Source organism: Berghia stephanieae, chromosome 12, assembly GCF_034508935.2.
Source record: "Berghia stephanieae isolate SIO BIC M18660-M18661 chromosome 12, UCSD_Bste_1.3, whole genome shotgun sequence".
NCBI classification, from domain to species: Eukaryota; Metazoa; Mollusca; class Gastropoda; order Nudibranchia; family Aeolidiidae; genus Berghia; species Berghia stephanieae.
The window spans coordinates 25,035,846-25,059,513 of NC_088371.1; the positions used below are offsets into that span (position 1 = coordinate 25,035,846).

Sequence of the window (23,668 nt, forward strand, 5' to 3'; positions counted from 1 at the left end):
GACCACAAAAGAAAACAAATCGTGAGTTGTATTCAATAGTGAGCTCTACTAACAACAACTCACTAGACGGTACACAAACCTTAAAAAATGAAGTCAAACTATAAGTCCCAGAGGGTTGTAGTGTCAGGCTGTAAGATAACGATGACAACGTTCTGATCCGCCCAAAATTAAATAAAACACGGGTGTGCAAAGCTCGTATGTAGACTTCAGAGTTTTGATCCGCCGACCATCAATTTAACATCATTCATCAGAAGAACCAGAATTATTTTTGTCATTCATTTTGTGACTGAAAGAGGAAAACAATGGTCTTGTTTACCTCACACGTGCAACCATTAAAGTTTATAATCCGATTGAGGGCGTAATTTAGTGACAACGAAACACCCAGCTGGCGGACTAAATACAATAACAAGGAGAATGCTGTGGCGATAACTTCATTCATTCAATACACTGTGGAAGGTTTCCAATATATTTGCAGGTATGCTGGTAACTAGTATTATTCTACAGTAAATTAAATTGAGCATTTATATAGGGCAATATCCACTAAATGTGCTCAAAGCGCTTTATAAGGGGTCCCTGGTCAACAGCAACATTTAACATGTAGGACGGGACATGCCGCCTGTTAGGCGATATTACAATTTTTCGGACTAAGACAACGCTGTTAACGGCCAGATACTCATTTTACACCTGAGTACTCAACTATGCGCCGAGCGTGAGGCTCGAACCCAGGACCTTCCGATCCGAAAGCGAGTGTCATACCACAAGACCACATAGCCGTACTCTAAAAACAAAACAAAACAAAACAAAACACATGTTTTGTTTTTTGTTTGTTAGAAAATGGATGAATTTTGTTTTTACCTGGTCTACCCATTCATACGATATTTATCTTGTAATTGATTGTTGGTTTGTTTGTATTTTATGGTTGTTCTGCTTATAAAATGGATGAATTTTGTCTTTGCTCAGTTACCTATTTACACATTCTTAAATGTTCCATCTGTGTTGTTTCCTGAAAAATGAATTGCTTTATGTTTTGTATGGTGCCCACTTAGTCAAGTTTGTTTGCTTATTCTTTTTCAAAAAAGAAAAATTCATTTATCTATTTATTTCTCTACTTTTAAAAATTACCTTTACTTACTATTGATCTCACCTGTTTTGAAATGTAAATTGTAAATTCTATGTTATGTACGAGTATGTGTATATTGGCAATTTCCTAAAAATAAACCTTTAAACAGTAGAATTTTGGCCACGAAACTCGTCCTTAAAATGATGGTCATCTTGACAAAAAGTCTCAAACCTGTCGTGTAACGTCACCGCAAAGTCCCAGGTTTGAGAGTTTTTGGCAAGATGAGGGTCATTTTTATCGATCGATATTTGAAGCACGAGTGCTCGGACCAAAATGTTACTCACGTGTGTTTGGTCAATCAATGGCGGTATTGTGTTGGCAGGGGGGATAAATGTGCGTTTATACTAAAAACATGTGGTCTATAATGATAATAATAATAATAATAATAATAATAATAATAATAATAATAATAATAATAATAATAATAATAATGATAATAATAATGATAATGATAATGATAATGATAATGATAATAATAATGATAATATAATAATAATAATGATAAAAAAATTAATAATAATAATAATAATAATGATAATGATAATAATGATAATAATAATAATAATATAATAATAATAATAATAATAATAATAATAATAATAAATAATAATAATAATAATAATAATAATAATAAAATTCATTTCATGGAATGGATGTGCTCATGTTCTCGATAAAAGTACATTAATTAATTACTCATTTTTTCAAGGAAAAGCGACCCTTAACACCGATGATACCAGTACCGTGTGGAGGGAGAGAGAGGCCATTGTAATTTTTCTTTGTCCACAAACTAAGGGACTGAATTTGGTAGATAATACACATGCTTTCACTCAATAAATTGAAATTCATTTCATGGATGAATTTGAGGTCGTGTTAGAATTGAATTGAATTAATTTCTCTTTTTTTAAAATTAGAAATGAATAGGTTTTTGAGTGTTGATATCAAATTACATAATGTTTTGGTAGAGAGAATCAACGAGTTTTAACTAAATGCATGTCATGAGCTCGCTGCCTAGAGCATTTCAATTCATTTAATGGGTGGATTCGAGCATAATACGATAAACTTGAATGAATTACTTACTTTTTTAAAAATGTAAAGATAGAATGAAGCTGACGTCACTCAGGTCTTTGTTATTATTTTTATTTGTCATCCACGTTTGTGAGTAATTCTCACTAAACTGTATTAAACAGACTATAAACGTTCAATGTTACACAGAAGTTTGTGTGTTGGTCCGTTATATGTTTTCAGCTTCTTAGCCAAGCGCATGCTATCTATAGGTTTATGCGTGGATACATTTATTATTTAGCCAGTGGGAGGGGGGTGTGGGGGGGGGGGGGTGGTTGTGTGGCTCTCCATGCTCAACGGTGCGGTCTTGTAACAAAAGTCAAGCCATGTTCATCGTGGTCAGTGGCCGGGCGGGTGACAGTAATCGTGGAAAAGTTCTCGTCCCGAACTCATGTGTGTCTTTAGCTTTGACACTTAACAAACAATCAGAATTAACCCCACTTGACCTCGGGGTGAAGGAGTATGTGTAGTGACGGATGTTGTAAGAGTGTTAGAACCAAAAGGACGCCTAGCAGGCGACAGGTGTTGTATGGAATAAAAATATGGTTTCATATGACCTGAACACCTACTGGGGGAGGGGGGTTATAAATAAAGCATTGTAAAACGCATTGAGCATGGTAAATCCGTGGAAATGCGCTATATAAATGTTCATATCATCCACATCAGAGATTACCATATCAAATGTGACCCCTAGTCTCAAAACGGATTTAAGTCAGGATGGTCCAGACGCTAAAAAGTCAAATTATAGTTAAACTAGTCAAAAATATGAAACGTTGGTGTTTAGCACAGTAAAATATAATATTCCTTCTCCTCTATAAAGCACAAATAAACTCAACTTAAGTCTGATATTTCTGGCTACAAATTCTATTTTAAGCATCTTTATCATCCCGACTTAATACCGTTTGGGGACGAGGGTTCACAAATAATATCGTGTTTGACGCATTCATCGGATTTGTATTTTCTTGGCTTTCTTGAAAAATATGTTGTCTGTCTTCGTCTGTAACTTCGAGACAACTGGTTCCGCTTCCCTTGCAATAGAATCTTTCTTTTAATCGCTTCTCTTCCTTTTCAACACAATATTTGCATTAAAAAAAAATGAATCGTGTTTTCTTCCATCATAAAATTTCCTGCCTGTCTTTTTGGTTTAGCACTAATTTTGTTACATGTAATTAAATGACAATGTGAAATTGAATGTAAGTTTCAATTTAATATACGAAAACAGATAAAATGGACGTTTCGGTTTTCCCCTTTATCAACAAAACAGGATTAATGAAACACTACAGACGAATGAGATAATATGGTAGTGGCGTTGTTAAGATGAATAATCTGAAATATGATCTGAAATATAAGTTAGTAACTTTGAAATGATTATTATGATCAGATTATTACATATATTTATTATCTGGCGCCTTTATCCATTTCTGTTGGTATTCTTTTTGTACTGTTAAATTACGCAAAGATCTGATATCAAATCTTTAAAACTACTGTAGTTACCAGAATGGAAAGATAGAAGGTAAAAAGAGTAAAGGTAGACCAGGATAAACATATTTGAATAGTTTGAACAGCTGGGTGACAAAGAAAGAGAAGAGGAATACTATAGTCAGATTTTTAATAAGTGGCGAGTGTTTTTCTTCTTTTTCTCAGTTGCCCCTCAATGCACAGTTGCCCCTCAATGCACAGTTGCCCCTCAATGCACAGTTGCCCCTCAATGCACAGTTGCCCCTCAATGCACAGCTGCCCCTCAATGCACAGCTGCCCTTCTATGCACAGCTGCCCCTCAATGCACAGCTGCCCCTCAATGCACAGCTGCCCCTCAATGCACAGCTGCCCCTCAATGCCCGTCAATGCACAGCTGCCCCTCAATGCCCATCAATGCACAGCTGCCCCTCAAAGCACTGCTGCAAACGTTTGAACGGACCTCTGAATCAATGTGTCATAATCAAAACAATAGTTTACATTAATTGTAAACCAATAGGAACGGATTTCCCTATGACAGGTATATTAAAATCGATAACTGGTAAGGATTTACAGCATCAAAATTATGACTTATCCGATTATCCATTTTGAAGGAATTCGTTATAATGGAATGTTCGGTTAATTGAAACTTAAACGATATACATCCAGTATTTGAATATGATGGAACGAATGGCAATCCTTAACTTTCAGACATCTACATTTTATAACTATCAATACACATTACTGATGAATACAAATTAAAGTGAACATTACGCACTTTCAACACTATTTTGTTTGCGAAATTTATAGAAATAGCTTGTGTTTATGCCAATGAGGATTACATAAATTGAATGTAAACTGGTCATAAGTAGAAATTCATCAATTTATGATTCAGTGTCTCCAAAAATATGTACATGTGTTCAGCAATAACAACTACAACAACACCACCACCAACAACAAAGACATACTGGCTACACCAATCATCACATTCTAATGACGAGGATGAGGAAAAGGAGAAATGAAACGACTATGCAAAAGTTTTGTGGCATCACTCTATCCAATGAAATGTAATTTTCCTCCAGTTTGCGAAGGTTAGAGCATGCCTTTTCCCTGTCTTCCCTTGCTATATCATTTATTGCCTGGTCGGTGAGAGTAAATTTGGTGTTCCACCTCTCAATCTTTCCCTTTACTTGGGTCAAATTGAGCTCAATTGGATTGCGCTCACAGTGATATGGGGGAAGTCGCGCAACTTCGAGTCAAAACTCATTGATTAGACAGTCTGCTTTGAAAACTGTTTCTGGTTTGTTTCTTTTCACTTGGGCCTTTGATAAATAGTCAGAATATGTAGTGCTGTCTGGCTGGAGCCATGAAATCATACCAGTTTTTATATTTGCCGAAGTTGGAGCATTGAGGTGATCATGGGCAACAAAATGGTAGCTTTGCCCAATGCAATACAGCTGGGTGCTTCGAGGAAAGGCAGCAAACGGTTCTTTAGCCAGTCTTCAAACACCTCTGCATTGACCCCAGAATGATAGTCTCTACTTTTCAGATGATGCAGAAAAGAAAAAAAAACGGTATGCCATTCTCCTAAATACCAAGTATCTTCACCATTTGCAAGAATATCAGATCCTCTGTCCAGAACTCATGAGTCTTTTTCTACCCGAATTATCAGACGTCCATTCCTTTGTCGGATGTATGATAACGATTACCCAGTTCCGTACATCTGTAGATGATATCCATATCAAAGTTGTCTTGGATCCTTTTCCTACCATGTCGTTCCACATTGGTGATCTCTCCGTCGTATTTCGATAAGCACCTGCTCGGGTTGATTGTGAAATTCCAATTTCAAAAAGTTAGCCGTCCTCTTTAATGGCTTATCGATAGATACAAGTAGATTTCTTTTTAAAAGCTTGTATGTTTTAAAAGCCTTTAAATGCTCTGTGAAACGTTCGTGCATAGATAGATTTTAAAAAAGTTATTGAAACAGCATTCATTGTTAATATGAAAATACTGAGTATATTATAATCAGTATTTCAAATGATTTAAAACTAGAGATTTCATATCGGTAATAGTCTTCAACAGTCGTAACGTCACTTCCTTCCTAATGACGCATGGTAACTTAGTAACACTGGCTCTAAACTACCGGAACAGTGGCGGACGCCCGTATGAAATATTTCTCCGGCGGGAATATAAACGTTTCCAGAGGGAAAAAAACACATAAATATGATCATGTTTTGACTTTTACACATTTTGATCAAAAGGCATATGAAGAGGGAATTAAAAGTTCTAGCCAGCATGAAGAATAAAAAGTAATGATTTTCTTTGTTTAGAACCAAGATGGCCGTTGCCGGACTGCGTGACATCAGACTACTGAATCCAATTGCGACAGGATGTTTTGATAGTATGCAACAAATCATAAATTCTAAATTTAAAGCAAATAACATAAGTTGTACGTTTATAGCAGATAAAGCCAATTGTGTTTATTCGGAAACGTGAACTCGTATTCACTAGCCGAACTATCTACGTGTCAGCACGAGATTTTTTTGAATTCATCTCATACTTTGTGGTGCGTAACTTTACATTTTTTACAGTGTAAAATCTCGAATTTTATGACAGCGGTTTTAAAGTAGTTTTTTTAAAGGCCTTAAAGAAGAAATTTTTTGATATGGCATCGACACGGTCCAAACTCTATATTCAGTTGAATTGATTCAAAGGTTGACACAAATTTTTACAACTTTTGATAGAGGGACTGCTGAGAAAAACCAGAAAAAACACGCACCATTAATAAAAAAAAATGTGACTATAGTTTTTAGAGGTTATCTGATCAGAGAGATGAATGGCGTACCATGATCACCGGTGTCTGGCACAGACTTGGTACTTGAAGAAGAAGAAGATCAGGATGAAAAAATAAAATAAATTATGTGCTGTTACAATTAAAATACTTGAAATAGCTGTAACCAAATGTCTCCACAGCATAAACCAAATCAAAGAAACAAAAAATGATAAAGCTGTAAAAATGCAAAGTCTTCATGACCTATTTATTCATGGAAACAAATAGCCGATACTTTGATCAACAGATTTCTGTGAAAAATTTGGCCCAGTGGTGTCCGATGGTTGTTCAATGAGGTAGGTTTGCAGATGGTCGATCATTCTGGTCAGTTTGAGATTGTATTTCGGAGTCTGGTATAGAATCAAGAAAGAAACATTCCATCTAATAAAGTCATAATGTTATCGAATCGTTTCATAAAATAATCATAATAATGATATACCAAAGAAAAGCATTGTGCAATACATCAGATAGTCAGAAAATCAAATTTAAGACAAATTTGATAAACATTCAGGATTGTTTCACGAACGAGATTAATCATATTTAACTTTTTACCTCGAAACGGAATAAAAATATTTGTATAGCAATGCTACAACAAATCGTCTAGGATTATTTATTAGATTATACAGTTTAGATTCGTACATACCAACAATTTTCCCACTACATAAAAAACATTTAACTATCGTTTTTTTTTTTTCGAACCCCAAGTGAATAAAAAATGTTAGAATATTATACCTTTCATATCATTGTCCGCCTCACAAGTAAAGCTGTTATTATGTTGTGTAGCCGATCTCCTCGTCTGAACCAAAGACAAAACTAAAAATCAAGGTCGACTTCTAGCATGCTTGAATTGAAACTGATGTCTTGGCGGTTCCAATCACTATTGATTGTCTCTATAATTTCAATTGATCGCTTTAACTCGCTCAACCCTAACACCGACTTTATCCGTAGTTTACCCGGGAAACTTTTACCCCATTCCTATTTATTACATTTTTATGAGACAAATTATAGGCGTAGTATCAAAGCTAATGTTTTTAGTTTTTGCATGTTTATAATAAGAGAAGTGATAAGACATGGAACGAGAAAAAAAAAAGTTAGCGCAGGATAGAGAAGGATGGGAACTGTTTTTCTGTGGCCTATACCCTGACCAAGGGTGAAAAAGGCAATGATGATGATGATGATGATGATGATGTTAATGGTAGTTGCGTAAAACTATGTACATGTTCATTTTTAATACATATTTTCTAATTTTAAAGAGTGGCAAAAATCTCTAGTATTGATTGAGTTCATGCAGGATAGGGCCTCTCTGACGAAGCTTTCCGTTTTGTCATCTCCACCATCATTCTTTCTCTTTGAAGAGGAAACATTTTTGATTTATTTTCCCTTTGTCTTGGACTTGGATTTGGAACCGGAGCAATAGGCCTAGAGAATCCCTTAGAGTGGAATGTCATTAAAAAACCCTCACTTCATCAAAAATCAAAGTAGTGTAGCTATGTGGTCGTGTGGTATAATATCTTACCCTCGGATCAGAAGGTCTTTGAATCGAGTCCCGCCCTGATCTGCGCAAAATTGAATCCGTGGAAAAGACTCTTTTCTCACATTCTCTCGCCGTACCTAAGTGTAAAACGCGAGCCATACATCACCTACTTATTTCAAGCACGAAATCGTTCCATATTCTCAACGACGGGCAAAGTTTATTGGTTGTGGGGTTTTTTTTTTTGAAATAGGAATGAGGGAGACAGGTGGTCGGGGTATTTTTTTTTTTTAAAGTCAATCATCATTTCGTACATTATTTCTACTAGTAAAGCATCTGAACCATAACCGGAAGACAATGGGTTTTGATCCCAGTCTCATCGTGCTTTAGAAATTGATAATTCAGCAGCCGTGACATAATTTATGAATGCCCAAAATGATTATAATGTATTATGTGCTATACTTGGAGTCCACTGTCACCACAACCCCATAAAATGTGAAGCAAAATATAAAGGTTGTAATTATAGTCAGAATGATACTTTTTAATCCACGAAAACTCACAATGCATCATATACGTAACGTACTTTGATCGCTTGAAAAAGAATAGCGCAGTACTTCTCCGTCTACCTTGAAATTAAAACTAGATGAACAAAGCTCTCTACGGATTATCTAGAATCCAAAGAAAAAGAGAGTACGCTTATCTCTGAAGTTGACATCAGAGGTTTGAAAAGAGGATTGGCGAAAACGCTACAGTCAACCGGGGTTACTTAGGCCATCCGGGGTTACTTAGGCTATCCGGGGTTACTTAGGCCATCCGGGGTTACTTAGGCCATCCGGGGTTACTTGGGCCATCCGGGGTTACTTAGGCTATCCGGGGTTACTTAGGCCACTTAGTAAAATAAAAAAGGTTGCGTTTAAAAAAGTTAAATTCATGAGTGCTTATTAGATCTATTGGGTTCTAATTATTCAAAAGATAAAAGCTACATGTAATTTATCTTTTAAAATAAGCAATTTTGTTTTCAGTGAGTGGCCTAAGTTACCCCGGGTGGCCTAAGTAGCCCCAGTTGACGGTACTTCAGAGGTTAAATCAACGGGCCATCGATACGTAGAACTGGAAGCAGTTATTGTTGGAATATGTAGAACTGTGTGTAGTTATTGTTGGAATATGTAGAACTGTGTAGTTATTGTTGGAATATGTAGAACTGTGTGTAGTTATTGTTGGAATATGTAGAACTGTGTGTAGTTATTGTTGGAATATGTAGAAATGTGTGTAGTTATTGTTGGACTATGTAGAACTGTGTGTAGTTATTGTTGGAATATGTAGAACTGTGTGTAGTTATTGTTGGAATATGTAGAACTGTGTGTAGTTATTGTTGGAATATGTAGAACTGTGTGTAGTTATTGTTGGAATATGTAGAACTGTGAGTAGTTATTGTTAGAATATGTAGAACTGTGAGTAGTTATTGTTGGAATATGTAGAACTGTGTGTAGTTATTGTTGGAATATGTAGAACTGTGAGTATTTATTGTTGGAATATGTAGAACTGTGAGTTATTGTTGGAATATGTAGAACTGTGAGTAGTTATTGTTGGAATATGTAGAACTGTGAGGAGTTATTGTTGGAATATGTAGAACTGTGAGGAGTTATTGTTGGAATATGTAGAACTGTGAGGAGTAGTTATTGTTGGAATATGTAGAACTGTGAGTAGTTATTGTTGGAATATGTAGAACTGTGAGTAGTTATTGTTGGAATATGTAGAACTGTGAGTAGTTATTGTTGGAATATGTAGAACTGTGAGTAGTTATTGTTGGAATATGTAGAACTGTGAGTAGCTATTGTTGGAATATGTAGAACTGTGAGTAGTTATTGTTGGAATATGTAGAACTGTGTGGAGTTATACACATGTAGGACGAGATATGACGCCTGTTGGGCGATATTACATTCTTTTCCGACAGAGACAACGCTTTAACGGCCATGTACTCATTTTACACCTGAGTACGGTGGGAAAATACGAGTAAAGAGCCTTTTCTAAGGACTCAACTATGTGCCAAGCAAGGCTCGAACCCAGGACCTTCCGATCCGAAAGCGAGTGTCATACCACAAGACTACATAGCCGAATAACAAAAGTTAAATGGTATTGTAGAACGGGCCTTTTTTTGTTTTTGTTTTTTGTTGTTGTTTTTTTTTGTTTTTTTTTTTTTGTCTATTTTTTTTTCGTTTCTTTTATAAATCCATTTTAAAAATCAAAATCACCTCTCTCCCACTCACACAGCTGGAATCAGACGCTCTCGACTGATATTGAAAAACAAAAACAAAAACAAAATAAAGACATACTGTGTCTTCTATCGCCTTATATCTGTTATCCAACAAGCTTTCTGTCTTTGTCTTGGAATGGGATTACTTGTTTTTTTCTCCTGGCCCTCGTCGGAGTCCTGGCTGGGAGGGAAACAGTCAAATGCATAGTTACTGTTTTGGGAGATGATATTTTTTTCCTTGTAAATCATCTCTCTGTTATGTATTATTATATTTGTTATTTTAAATGTTTAATGTAAGCATTTGAGTGTATTCCTCTTTGTTGGATTTTGTTCTTGTGTCCGGATGAGACTTATAAGGTGGTCTCAAACTAAGTACTTTGATAATGTGCTCTTGGAATCTACATCTGATCCCTATTTGTTCCCAATTCCCCTATGACTTACTTTTTCTTGGGTGCTTTATTTGTAATTCTAGAACTTTTTACTATCCCATTTTCTTCCTTTTTACTAGCGCTGATATAACCTAAATGTGTTTCAAGCGCCGTAAAACCCTTAAAAACAAAAAAAAAAAAACAAACAAAAAAGAACCCCACCCCCTACCCCCCCCAAAAAAAAAAAAAACCAACAAAAAACAAACAAAACAAACAAACAAACAAAAAAAGCACAAAAACAAACAAACAAACAAAAAAAAAAACAAAAAAAAAACAAAACAAAACAAAAACAAAATCGTTACAATGTAAACCATTCGACCCTTTTTTACGAGGACAATAAATTTAACTTTTTAATGGATAAAATATCTATTGTCAGGTCACATGTTGCCATCCTGTTGTTTTTTTTTCCATTTTTAATGGCGTGAATTCCAAACGGAGAAAACAAAGCCTACGTGGAGGTACCTACGGGTTTTGTTTTTTTAAAATGGTATTTAAAAAAAAAATGGCATGTTATGTTTTCATGTGATTCGTAAAACAGAAACTGGGTGGGGTTCCCTACCTCCACAGTGGGCAGGGAGGTACTTACCGTGTCTTCTATCCCCTTATATCTGTTTTCCAACTTGCTTTCTGTCTTTGTCTTGGTGTGGGATTGCTCGGTTTTGTCCCGACACTGGCCGGAGTCCTTGACTGGGAGGGAAACGGTCAAATGCATAGTTATTGTTTTGGGAGATGATATTTTTTTCCTTGTAAATCATCTCTCTGTTATGTGTTATTATATTTCTTATTGTTAATGGATAATGCAAGCATTTGAGTGTATTCCTCTTTGTTGGATTTTGTGATTGTGTCTGGATGACACTTATAGGTGATCTCAAACTAAGTGCATTGGTTGTATGCTCTTGGAATCTACATCTGATCCCTATTTGTTCCCAGTTCCCCTATGTCTTACTATTTCTTGGGTGCTTTAATTGTAATTCTAGAACTTTTTACTATCCCATTTTTTTTTTCCTTTTTACTTGCGCTGATATGACCTTAATGTGTTGCAAGCGCCGTAAAACCCTTAAAAACAAAACAAAAACATAAAACAGAAAGCCGAACTCATTAACACTTATATGCTTTTGTTTTTTAATTTCTATTAATATTTTAACTTTAAATAATGTTAACATCAAAAATTTATATTTTTGTTTCTGAGTAACACTCAGTACATTTCTTTGTGAAAACATGCAAATATATATAATAATATAATATTTTCAAATCGAAACAATTACTATCTAATCTTTTATTGAAAATAGCCATGGGGGTCATTTGCATCGATCGATATTTGAAGGACGAGCTTTCTGGCCAAATTTTTAAATACGGGTTTTCCATAGTACGGCTGTATTGATATTGAAATATTGAATTTGGTATTAAACGCACTGGAAAAGTGTCATGTATGTATGTGTGTTGCGCATGCGCGTAAGCCATCTATAATAGGATTCAATAGTCTGATGTCATGTCCGTGTCCACCCAGCAACCAGCAGCTTGGTTTTAAATAAAGAAAATCGGTACTTTTTATTCTTCATGCTGGATAGAATTTTTTCACAGGTCATGTGATCAGAATGTATAAAAGTCAAAACACGATCAGATTTATAATGTTTTTCTCCTCTGGACACACTTTTATGCTCGTCGGAGGAGTGTTTCATAAGGGCGTCCGCCCCTGTTCCGATAATTAAGAACCAGTTAGTAAGTTACTATGCGTCATTACGAGGGAAGTGACGTCACGACTGTTGAACCATATTCTGGGCGCATGATATAAATGATTATTGTTATGTTATTAAACTACTCCATATTTTTCTCGTTTCAGCCCAACAGAGCATCTACCTGAATCACTTTATCTCGGTATCAGAAAACAAAAAAAAACAAAAAACAAAATACAAAAAAAAAAAACAAACAAACAAAAAAGCAACAACAAACATGGAGAAAATTTCACCATCTGTTCGTCTTTTCCACAATCTGATCTACGTCTGGTCGGCCATAGCTTTGATCACGTGCTTCATCCTGGGGATGCTGGGATTGACCAGCCCCGCATGGAGGTCAGGGTCGTTAGGTCAAGGTCAATGGGTCGACTCCGGGTTGATCATGCAGTGTCATCACGAGATTGGCGTTTCGTATCACAGATGTGCTCCGTTCTCGCTGGGATCGGAGATCGGTAAGGTTGATGTTTATTGGTGGATTGAGTCGTGAGTGACCTTCACCTTCATATTCAATTTGCTTTTTAAGGGGTATATTATATAATGCATATTATAAACTATTTTTAGAGCCATAAGACCCAAACATGTGGAGTCGTCATCATCGTTCTATCGTCGGCAATAGCGTTACCATCACCACCACCACCACCACCATCATCATCTTTATCTTCGTCATCTTCTTCTTTGCCTTTTTCTTTCTCTTTATCATCATAACCATCACCACCATCATAATCATCCTCCTCCTCCTTATCATCATCATCCTCCTCCTCATCATCATCATCATCATCATCATCCTCATCACCATTCTCCTCCTCCTTATCATCATCATCATTATCATCATCATCAACAACAACAACAACAACAATATCACCATCAACATTATTACACCCCTATCACGTTTCCAACCTCCTATTATGTCCCACATCCCACAGGCTGGTTCGAGGTGAGCCGAATGTTTTGTATCTTCTCAGTCGTCCTCATGTTCACCCTTGTGGTCAGTTGTGGCTATCTGCACATAGTGGACAAGAAGAGGGAGGACTTTGTCTATCCTTTGGCATTCTCCACCTTCACGGGTAAGACAATGTTATTGTTATCAATGTTATCATTAGAATTGGGAGCATAAAGTGTGATGTCAAAAGACTGGTTCTAGTCTCGTTGGAAGTGTAAAATCACTCCACCTTCACAGGTAAGACAATGTTATTGTTATCAATGTTATCATTAGAATTGGGAGCATAAAGTGTGATGTCAAAAAACTGGTTCTAGTCTCATTGGAAGTGTAAAATAACTCCACCTTCACGGGTTAAACAATTTTATTGTTGCATAATTAGAACAGCCTTCAACAGTCGTGGCGCCACTTCCCTCGTAATGACGCATAGTAACTTAGCAACTGGTTCTAAACTATCGGAACAATGGCGGATGCCCTTATGAAATATTTCTCCCACGAGCATACAACTGTGTCCAGAGGAGAAAAACATTATAAATCTGATCACGTTTTGACTTTTTACATTCTGATCACATGACACGTGAAAAAGTTCTAGCCAGCATGGAGAATAAAAAGTACTGATTTTCTTTGTTTATAACCACGATGCTCGTTGCTGGGCGACGTGACATCAGACTATTGAATCCTATTGGGGACATAAGTGTGATGTCAAGAAAAAAGGTTCTAGTCTCATTGGAAGTGTAAGACAATTTTATTGTTGCATCATTAGAATTGAATAACAATGTGAAATTAAATGCAAGATTTTCCCTTTATCATCAAAACAGGATGAATGAAACACTACAGACGAATGAGATAATGTGGAAGTGGCGCTGTTAAGATGAATAAACAAAAACATTGCATATTTTTGTTTATTCATTTTAACAACGCCACTACCACATTACTTCATTCGTCTGTAGTGTTTCATTCATCCTGTTTTGCTGATAAATGGAAAACCCGAAACGTCCAATTTATCTGTTTTAGTATATTATTTAATTGAAGTTTCCATTATATTATTGTTATTTATTTCTTCGAGCTTCGAGCAGCAACATTTACCTCATTAGAATTGGAAACATAAGTGTGATGTCAAAAAACTGGTTCCAATCTCATTGGAGGTGTAAAACCACTCTTCTGCTGAAATGATCTTCTGATTTCAGAGTGATCGCATCTTATTTTCTAGTCTAAATATAATATGCTGGTTGTCAATAAAGCTCATCGATCCTCGTTCTTTCACGTCCTGTAATCCCAATATCAGAGGGTGAAGTGGTCGACTGAACCCCCAACCATGTCTACCCAGTAGTGAATGGGTAGCTGGGTCTCTTAGACCTGGCGGAAAGTACTTTGCGATAGACTAGCGTCCTATCCAAAGGAAAGCAAGAAATTTCTATCGCCCGTTTCACGCTATAGAAACCGGGAGGGGTCCCTGGCCAACAGCAACAATTAACATGTAGGACAAGACATGACGCCTGTTAGGCGATATTACAATTTTTTTCGCGGGCAGGCACTCATTTTACACCTGAGTACGGTGAGAGAATGTGAGTAAAGAGCATTTTCCAAGGACACAACTAAGCACCGAGCGAGGCTCGAACCCAGGACCTTCCGATCCGAAAGCGAGTGTCATACCACTTGACCACATAGCCGCACATAAATTTGAGGACCAGTTAGTACAATGAAGAAAAATAAAGAAAAGAAAAAGGAAAGAATATATTTTGAAAAGAAAAAACAAACAAAACATCTCTCTCAAGGAGCTCGAATCGGAAGGTCTAGGGTTCAAAGCCCGCTCTGAGCTGGACACTGTAGAGTCCTTGGAGAAGGCTCTTTACTCACATTCTCTCAGCCTACTCAGGTGAAAATGAGTACCTGGTAGTTAACATCATTGCCTCTTTCGGAAAAAAATATATTGTTATATCGCCTAACAAACGTCATGTCTCATCCTACATGTTAAGTGTTGCTGTTGTGTAGAGACCCCTTGTAAAGCGCATTGAGCACGTTTAGTAGATATTGCCCTGTAAAATGCTCAATCAGTTAGTTAATACTTGGACCACAGACCTGCACGCGGGTGGTTGGATGGGAGCATCACCCTTGAATCATATACCTATGATGTTCGCATGGGTGTACGATCCGATAGTGATGTCGTTTCTTCTTCTCTTTACTAGCCTATCCTGCTTCTTTGGTTTGTGATTGTATTTTTGACAGGGGATATTTTTTTTTCTGTAAATCTTCTGCCTGTTTGTTCTTGGTTATTTATAATTTAGCTTATATCTTTAGGTTATGATTTTGATTTATATTTGTACTATTTTTGTTAGATTGCTTGTTTTTTTTGTTTCAGCGGTCTCTCATATAACCTCATTTGTGTTGGAAGAGACCTAAAGCAATAAACAAACAAAAAAAAAAAACAGACCTGCACAAAGATTTTCTTATATATAGTATGCGCTTGGCTAAGAAGCTCACAACATTACCATCCGGGAGTATAACGGACCAACACACAAAACTATGTGTAACCATGAACTTTTATAGTCTTGTTGATACAGTTAAGTGAGAATTATTCAACATGGATGACAAAAAACAATAACAAAGACCTAAGTGACGTCAACTTCGTTCTATCTACATTAAATTTTATTTCACAGGCGTGTTGGGCACAACTGGCGCCATCGTCTACGCCGCCAAGACGGATGATTTCTACCCAGAATTCAACGCGACGTTGTCGTGGGGATGGGCTGTTTACATCGTGAACGCCATGCTACTCTCTATCACCAGTATCGTCTTCATTCTAGTCATGAAACAGACGAAACAAAATCCCAGAGTCAGACAAATCGCCCCAACGAAAGATTTCAATTTTTGAGTTATGCCCCTTTGGAATTCATTTTTGAATTCAAGCTTCTGTCCGTATGAAATTCTTATTTATTATGTACACACAATAAGAAAGCTTTCTTTGAAATATCATCTTCATCATCATAATCGTCATCGTCGTCGCCGACGTCGATAGGACAACAATAACAACAACTACTACTACTACCACCACCACCACCACCACGACCACTACTACTACTACTACTACTACTACTACTACTACTACTACTACTACTACTACTACTACCACTACTCCCAATATTACAACTTCTACTACTACTACTACTACTACTACTACTACTACTACTACTACTACTACTACTACTACTACTACTACAACTATTACTACAACTACTACTACTACTACTACTACTACTACTACTACTACTACTACTACTACTACTACTACTACTACTACTACTGCTGCTGTCGTGAATAGATTTTTACATCTCATTCACGATGAAAAATAAAATAAAATAAATAATATGCACGAGGCATGTATCTCCACCGAAGTGGGTAGAACGCGATTTACTAAGTACACATACCTAGATTTTGGTTGTCCGGTTAGGAAACGTTTAATAGTAATTCAAAATAGTCAAAAGAGAGCGAGCAAGCGGTGACTGTCGCTTATATACCATGGCAAACAAGATATGACGTCACAATCACAAACGCAACATCATGACAACTACTCGCAACAGCCTCGATCGAGATAGTACACGCCAACACCCAACATAGAAAGGCATATCATTCCTTACACTACTACTACTACTACTACTACTACTACTACTACTACTACTACTACTACTACTACTATATTACTACTACTACTACTACTACTACTAATACAGCTACTCCCAATATTACAACTTCTACTACTACTACTATATTACTACTACTACTACTACTACTACTACTACTACTACTACTAATACCACTACTCCCAATATTACAACTTCTACTACTACTACTACCTGTCATCTGCATTTTTTGCCAAATTGGGAGCTAAAATTTGCCAAAATTTGCCAAAATTTGCCAAGAAATTTGCCAAAAAGACAAGAATTTGCCAAAAATTTTGCCGAGGAGAACTAAGCGTTTCAGTAAAAATTAACACGCGATACAGAAAAAAAAAATATAAAAGACAATTTATTACATTTAAGGAGGCTACATTTATTAATTTACAAAATAGCGTTGTAACAAAGATCATTATCCGTAGAGAGTAGCTTCCCTTGGTTTGGGCCCAGGCAAAACTGCAACATTTCTCAAGTTTCGTACTTTTTTTTTCGTTATTTTGTTTTCGCTTCTTTTTTTCCCCAAAGTTTGACACGCGATTTGCCAATTTTCCCAAAATTTGCCACGATTTGCCAATTTTTGGAAATTTGCCAAAATTTGCGGATCGCCCTGATATTTGCGGCCGCAAAAAATGCAGATGACAGTATCTACTACAACTACTACCACCATCACCACCAACTGCCAATAAAAATCAATGTAATACTTACTAAGCAGACACAAGCTGTTACAAACGTCCAAAAAAACATATCGAAAATCCGAGGAAAGGACAAATTCAAACATATTGGGGGAATAGAAGAGGAGGTGAGAGTTTGGATGACTGTAGATCCCACAGGCCCAGAGAACTGATAATCCACCACCCTTGTGGGGAAAACATAGATTTGACTGTTCATCTCTCCGTTAATGATCCCGGCCATTTTCATTTATGGGCAAAAAATCAAGCCGTACGTTGGACTGAATTCTTCTAAGTGAATGATACCAACTAGGGCGAGGGCCTGGATGGGTGTTCGCGACCTCCCATAGTGGGCAGGGAGGTACATGCTGTGTCTTCTATCCACCTGTATCTGTTTTCCAATTGCTTTCTACTTTCTAGCTTTGTCTTGGAATGAGATTACTTAGTTATGTCCTGATCCTGGCCTGAGTCGTTGGCCCGGGAGGGAAATAGTTGAATGTATAGTTTTGGGAGATTTTTTTTTTAAATCATTGGAAATCATCTCTCTGTACTGTTATTTTTATTTTTAACTTGTGATATGTAAACATTCTTGTGCTGGTGTCTGTGTGTGCTCTTGGAATCTACACATGTGTTCCCTATTTAAACTCCCCTTTGTCTTAATTTTTTCTTAAGTCCTTGTAATTGTATGTCGAGAATGTTTTTACTATCCCATTTTCTTCTTTTTTACTGGCGCTGATATGACCTATGTTGCAAGCGCCGTAAAACCTTCATTTAAAAAAAAAAAAAAAAAAAAAAAAAAACAGGGCGAGGACAAAACTAAGCCGTCTGATTCCAGGACGGCCCCTCTGCCCACCCAGCAGCAGTAAATGGGTAGCTGGGTCTATTAGATCTGGCGGAAAGTACTTTGCGATTGACTAGCGTCCAATCCAAAGGTTAGCAAGTAATTGCTATAGTCCATTTCACGCTATAGAAACCGGGATAAACTCTGCCTTAATGGCTCTGAAGGACTACAAAATTCCTTCAATTCATGGGAATGCCAAACATGCATATGACGATATCTCGCAAAGGGACGTAATAAATACAATAAGTCATCTCCCTTTGCTCACAAAATGACGCAATAAAGATAATAAGTAATCTCCCTTGCACACCAAGTAAAACGACACCTCATCCACATTAATAAAAAATTGACTGGTACCTATTTCATTGGCAGTGTCTGGGTGGGGTTCCTTTCCTCTCATAATGGGCAGGGAAGCACTTACTGCGTCTTCTTTCCCCCTATGTCTGTTATTCCAACATGCTTTATGTCTTCGTCTTGGAATGAGATTACTTGGTTTTGTCCTAGGCCTGGCCGGATACCCCTGGTTGGGAGGGAAACAGTCAAATGTATAATTAAAGTTTTGTAGAGATGACATCTTTTGTCTTGTAAATCATTTCTCTGTTATGCAATGTTATATTTATTTATTTTTTGTTTTGTTTTTTTTTGCTTTAAACATTTGAGTGTATTCCTCATAGTGGGGACCTGTGCTTGTGTCAGGATGAGACATTTAGGTAGTCTCAAACTAATTAAACTGATAGAGTGCTCTTGGAATCTACATCTGTTTCATATTTGAACCAATTCCCCTTTGTCTTACCTTTTCTTGAGTGCTTTAATTGTAATTTTAGAACTTTTTACTCTCCCATTTTCTTCGTTACAGGCCCTTATGATCTGAATGTGTTGTCAGCGCCCTAAAACCGTTAAAAATAAAAAAACAATCAAAGGCAGCTGACGATATCTCATAAAGGGACGTAATAAAGACAATAAGTAAGAAGTGATCTCCCCTTGTTCACAAAAGAAAGAATACCCCGACACCTCATCCACATATAGATAAATTATTAAATAGTGGGGGAAAAACAGTTTGACGTAAAAAATACTGGTTCCTATCTCATTGAAAGTGTGAAGCCAGTACCTGGAGAACTGAATGCATCCATACCTTGTGCGAATTATCCTCTGGTTTTAGAGTGATAGTATCTTATCTTCAAGCATAAATAACTTGCATCCTGGTCCTCAATCATCGCTCTTTTATTGTTTTGTTTATAGGGTTTTAGGGCCTTGCAACACATTTGGGTCATATTAACGCCAGTAAAAAAAGGAATAAAATGGGAAAGTCAATGGTTCTAGGAATAACAATTAAAGCATCCAAGATTAAAGTAAGACAAAGGGGAACTGGTTCAAATATAGAACAGAAGTAGATTCCAAGAGCACACTATCAAAGTACTTAGTTTGAGATCACCTTCAAGTCTAAGAGGAATACACTCAAATGTTAACAAATCATATATAATGTGTATACAAAATATAATACAGTGCATAACAGAGATGATTTACAAGATCTCCCAAAACTAACTATACACTTAACTCTCAGCCAGGGTGTCCGGTTAGGGCCAGGACAACACCAAGTAAACTCATTCCAAGACAAAGACAGAAAGCATGTTGGAAAACAGATATAGGGGGATAGAAGACACAGCAAGTACCTTCCTGCCCACTATGGGAGGTCAGAAACCCCACCTGGTTTTGTTCAGGCCCTGGCTGGATTCCCTGGCTGAGAGGGAAACAGTCAAATGTATGGTTTATTTTTTCCCCTGTAAATCATCTCTATGTTATGTATTGTTATTTTGTATTTTTAACACATGATGTGTAAACATTTGAGTGTATTCCTCTTAGTTGGGATCGTGCTGTTGTCTGGCTGAGACTTTTAGGTGATTTCAAACTAAGTACTTTGATAGTGTGCTCTTGGAATCTACATCTGTTCCCTGTTTGAGCCAATTCCCCTTTATCTCTTACCTTTTCTTGGGTACTTTAATTGTAATTCTAGAACTTTTTACTATCCTATTTATGACCAATGAGTTGCAAGCGCCGTAAGACCCTTAAAAATAAACAAACAAACAAAGGTCATCACTCTATTGTTTTTGGGAAAGTCAAAAGCTCTAAAAATGCAATTAAAGCGCCCAAGTAAAAGGAAGACAAAGAGGAATTAGTGCAAATAGGAAACGGATGTAGATTCCAATAGCACACCATCAACGTACTTAGTTTGAGATCACCTTGAGCTCTCATCCAGACACCAGTACACGATCCCTCTCAGAGAAATACACTCAAATGTTTACAAATCATATGTTAAAAAAAATAAAATTATATATATATATTATATTATATATCACAGAAAGATGATTTACAAGGGAAAAAAATATCATCTCCCAAAACTATAACTATACATCTGACTTTTCAAATGAAAAATGAATAGATTTAAAAAATCTCCAATTCATCATTGTTGTATCTTCTATATTTGTTTTATATAAGTAATTAATGTCATTCACCGCCTGAATAAAAAACATTTTAAAAGCATATAAAGTTGAAAAATGAGTAGTGTACGTACTAACATCGGTTTCCAACGTTGCCTTATTTGCAGGTCTGATAACCCAACTTGTTCTAAACTCATTGTTGTAATGGAAATTCGTTTATCAGACCTGCAAATATGTGAACATCGATTGTAATGTGTTATCGTAATACAACAATAATAATAATAATAATAATAATAATAATAATAATGACAAAAACAATAATAATAATGAGGATGATGATAACAACAATCGTTATCAATATTAACAAGAAGTTTTAAGGGTTTTATTACAGCGCTTAGGACACATTTGGGTCATTTCAGCGCCAGTAAAAAAGAAAATAGTATAATCAAAATGGGGAATGGTTTAAAAAGGGAACAGATGTAGATTCCTAGAGCACCTTATCAGTGTGATTAGTCTCAGATCACCTAAAATTCTCATCCAGACAAGCACCCAATTCCACTATGAGAAATACGCTCATAACATAGAGATGATTTACAAGGAAAAAAATATCTCACAAAATTACAACAATACACTTGACTGTTTCCCGCCCAGCCAAGGACTTCGGCTCAGGGCCAGTACAAAACTATGTTTTTGTTTTTAAGGGTTTTATGGCGCTTGCAACACATTTAGGTTATATCAGCGCCAGTAACCAGGAAGAAAATGGGATAGTAAAAAGTTCTAGAATTACAATTAAAGCACCCAAAAGAAAGTAAGAGAAAGGGGAACTGGGAACAAATAGGGATCAGATGTAGATTCTAAGAGCATACCATCAATGTACTTAGTTTGAGATCACATAAGTCTCATCTGGACACAAGCACAAAATCCAACAAAGAGGAATACACTCAAATGCTTACACTATACATTAAAAATAACATAATACGTAACAGAGAGATGATTTACAAGGAAAAAGAATATCATCTCCCAAAACAATAACTATGCATTTGACTGTTTCGTTTTTGTTTTTGTTTGTTTTTAAGGGTTTTACGGCGCTTGCAACCCATTTAGGTTATATCAGCGCCAGTAAAAAGGAAGAAAATGGGATAGTAAAAAGTTATAGAATAAGACAAAGGGGAACTGAGAACAAATAGGGATCAGATGTAAATTCCAAGAGCATACCAACAATGTACTTAGTTTGAAATCACCGACAAGTCTCATCCAGACACAAGCACAAAATCCAACAAAGAGGAATACACTCAAATGCTTACATTATACATTCAAAATAAAAATAATAATACATAACAGAGAGATGATTTACAAGGAAAAAAATATCATCTCCCAAAACAATAACTATGCATTTGACTGTTTCCCTCCCAGCTAGGACTCCGGCCAGAGCCAGGACAAAACCAAGTAATCTCATTCCAAGACAAAGACCGAAAGCATGTTGGAAAACAGATATAAGGGGATAGAAGACACAGTATGTACCTCCCTGCCCGCTATGGGAGGTCAGGATCCCCACCCAGTTGACTGTTTCCCTCCCAGCCAGGATTCTGTTTGTTTTGTTTTTAAGGGTTTTACGGCGCTTGCAACACATTTAGGTTATATCAGCGCCAGTAAAAAGGAAGAAAATGGGATAGTAAAAAGTTCTAGAATTACAATTAAAGCACCCAAGAAAAAGTAAGACAAAGGAAACTGAGAACAAATAGGGATCAGATGTAGATTCCAAGAGCATACCACCAATGTACTTAGTTTGAAATCACCTACAAGTCTCATCCAGACACAAGCACAAAATCCAACAAAGAGGAATACACTCAAATGCTTACATTATACATTCAAAATAAAAATAATAATACATAACAGAGAGATGACTTACAAGGAAAAAAATATCATCTCCCAAAACAATAACTATGCATTTGACTGTTTCCCTCCCAGCTAGGACTCCGGCCAGATCCAGGACAAAACCAAGTAATCTCATTCCAAGACAAAGACAGAAAGCATGTTGGAAAACAGATCTAAGGGGATAGAAGACACAGTATGTACCTCCCTGCCCGCTATGGGAGGTCAGGATCCCCACCCAGACAGCCAGGATTCCAACAAGGGCCAGGACAAAACCAAATAATCTCATTCCAAGATAAAGACAGAAAGCATGTTGGAAAACAGATATAAGGGGATAGAAGACAGTATGTACCTCCCTGCCCGCTATGGGAGGTCAGGATCCCCACCCAGGTACAAAACTATGTAATCCCATTCCAAGACAAAGACAGAAAGCAAACTAAGAAAAGAGAAAATAGGGGTATACATATATAAGATCCAGTTAGTGACCTTCCTGTCCACTATGGGTTACAATAACGTTACTTATCAATATATATATATGTATCATTATTGACGTAATTATTATAATATTTATTATTAGTGATGATAACAATAACAAGAGTAATAATGTATGGTAGTGGTGATGTCACTAATATCAAAGGTAATGTTTGTAATATCATGTAATCTTATCTCATTTGCATTGCAATATAGGTTAAAAGTTATAAAAACAATTTAAAATGACACATTTAATTTGACGCAGACAAGGAGAGGCTCAAGACGGCCTGCGTCTGTGTTTAAGTTCAGCTCTACTTATACACACATGTGTAAAAGTAACTTTACATTTGTTTTGAGTCAATTCATTTGAGGTTTAAAGAGACAAAACTGGAGAAATGAGAAATATCTTTAATCTTCTTCAGT

General features: G+C 36.5%; 1 protein-coding gene across 1 annotated transcript; it reads left to right on the plus strand.

The window, feature by feature from the left end:
• The first annotated feature begins 293 nt into the window (after nucleotides 1-293).
• LOC144958085 (uncharacterized) lies at nucleotides 294-18,265 on the plus strand. Its single transcript, XM_078889721.1, has 4 exons — nucleotides 294-475; nucleotides 12,461-12,805; nucleotides 13,277-13,417; nucleotides 15,948-18,265. The coding sequence occupies exons 2-4, from the start codon at nucleotides 12,571-12,573 to the stop codon at nucleotides 16,160-16,162; spliced, it is 591 nt and encodes a 196-aa protein (XP_078745847.1). The 5' UTR covers nucleotides 294-475; nucleotides 12,461-12,570; the 3' UTR covers nucleotides 16,163-18,265.
• The last annotated feature ends 5,403 nt before the right edge of the window (nucleotides 18,266-23,668 follow it).